At 53.6% G+C, this 1,892-nt stretch overlaps 1 protein-coding gene across 1 annotated transcript; it reads right to left on the bottom strand.

The window, feature by feature from the left end:
• Positions 1 to 585: 585 nt before the first annotated feature.
• LOC131605399 (uncharacterized) lies at positions 586 to 1,892 on the bottom strand. The gene is made up of 3 exons (XM_058877757.1): positions 1,773 to 1,892; positions 1,142 to 1,647; positions 586 to 631 (listed from the first exon to the last, which is right to left on the bottom strand). The coding sequence occupies exons 2-3, from the start codon at positions 1,627 to 1,629 to the stop codon at positions 586 to 588; spliced, it is 534 nt and encodes a 177-aa protein (XP_058733740.1). The 5' UTR covers positions 1,630 to 1,647; positions 1,773 to 1,892.

Here is a 1,892-nt window from a genome sequence, read left to right as displayed (position 1 = left end):
AAATAAAATGCAAATAATATATACAAGTCGAACCAAATAGTAATAGTGTGCGCAATATACAATCCGAAAACAAAAAATAAATAAACCCGACCACCCGACCACTACTGGGTGTGCCTAACCCTCTCACCCTGAGCCCTCCTCTGCCGCCTGTACCCCGCCGCACGGCCCGCATCAGTAACGATCGCCTCCATCACGGCGACTGCATCTGGACCGCCCTGAAGAACGACACCCCGATCCAAGGCGTCCCGCCCAAGCATCTCTATCCGCTGGCAGATCGGCAGGAGATCAATGGCGTGGTCATCCTCGGCCTGCTGGTTCTCTAGGATCTCCTCATGTGCTGGCCTAGGAGCGCCGGGAACGTCGGGTCTCAGTAGAGGATGGGACACCCGGTAGAACCATGTGACGTACCCCTCCTCACTGTGTCAGTCCTGTGTGACCCGAGTGAGACGGTACTCCTGCGGTACCACATGATGCTGCCAGTCCTCCCATATGGCAGTGATCTGCACTCGGGTCACTGTGTCGGGAGCTGCCTCAAAGGGTGACCTGGGTATCCGCTGCACGAATCCGAACTGACGCATGCACCGCTCAGGGAGATACCAGACCATGATGCTGGTCCCGCATGCCAACCAGCCTGAATATAGAGCAATGCCGTCAAAGGGGACAATCTGAGCGTAGTCGACGAACGGCCTCCAGGTGACGTCGTCGTGCATCGTGCGGTCCAAGTACAGACGGTATGGTCCCACCGCATCGTTCCCCCTCTGGAGAGCGCATCTGGCGGCCCTGGGCATGGCGTCCACGTACGCAGGATCGATGTGAAAGCCGTGGATGCGGGAGAAGTAGGAGATGATCCAACTCTGAAACAGAAACACGATAATGTATTAAAAATAAATACGAAACATAAATAAATAAATAAATACGATAATGTATTAAAATAAAACGTACCGTAAGCAGTGTGCAGGATCCGACCGACTGCCTCGTCCTCCAGTTGTAGGCCTCATTCAGCTTCTGGTAGAGATATGCCAGAGTAGCTGCCCCCCAGTTCCACTGGTGAACGGTATCCAGGTCCATGAAGTAGCGGAGGTAGGTCACGTCGACGTACCTGGCACTCTTATCCACAAAGCATGCAACGCCTACCACATGCATGTACCAGCACCGGAGAGCGCAGCCGCGGTGATACTCTGTGAACAGCTCGTTACCCACACCCTCAGCCTCGGCAGCCGCGTCCAGGTGGTGCTCAAAATAAGTGCTCAGTGTGGTGAACCGGACATGAGGCCCAGAAGTCGTGACGCACTCATAGTGAGCAACCTCGTGCTCCATGCCCAAGTAGAGCATCATCCACTCAATGGCCTCCACCCTCTGGATCTTGGAGTGGGTCAACAGCGGCCCCCTAATCGGCAGGTGGAGAAGACACTGCACGTCGTGCAAGGTGATCGTCATCTCCCCAACCGGCAAGTGGAAAGAGGACGTCTCCTTGTGCCAGCGCTCCACAAATGCCCCCTGCATGCCGGTGCTGATCGTGGTGTACCCCGTCATGCAGAGCCCGCTGAGCCCTGAACCTCGCACATGGTCGTTAAACCACTCAGCTGCTGGTTTAAACAGACCGAAAATCTTGCGGGCGTGGTTGACCATTTTCAGCGGCTCTCTCTCCTGTTACAAAAAAAAACAAATAAGCGACATATATTAAATAAGCGGACATATATTAAATAAGCGACAAATAAACGGTTAGATTATAAAAAATGGTGACAAATAAACGGTTAAATTAAAAAAAATACCTCTCCCTCCCAGATCCGCCGAGCGACGTGATCGTGGTAGTGAATCAGCACGGAAGTGTCAAAGGGCCCTCCCGGATAGCCACCCTCCTGCTCATCCTCCTCCCCGGCTGGAGGGTCAAC

Source organism: Vicia villosa, linkage group LG5 (genome assembly GCF_029867415.1).
Source record: "Vicia villosa cultivar HV-30 ecotype Madison, WI linkage group LG5, Vvil1.0, whole genome shotgun sequence".
Classification (NCBI taxonomy): Eukaryota; Viridiplantae; Streptophyta; class Magnoliopsida; order Fabales; family Fabaceae; genus Vicia; species Vicia villosa.
This window is presented reverse-complemented; position numbering and strand designations above follow the sequence as displayed.

What these genes read in the sequence shown, in the direction of transcription:
- LOC131605399 (XM_058877757.1), bottom strand. Translation starts at nt 1,629, where the DNA reads ATGGTCAACCACGCCCGCAAGATTTTCGGTCTGTTTAAACCAGCAGCT. An exon ending in GCTCTCCGGTGCTGGTACAT is followed by an intron (nt 632 to 1,141) that starts GCATGTGGTAGG and finishes CTCTATATTCAG; the next exon opens with GCTGGTTGGCATGCGGGACC.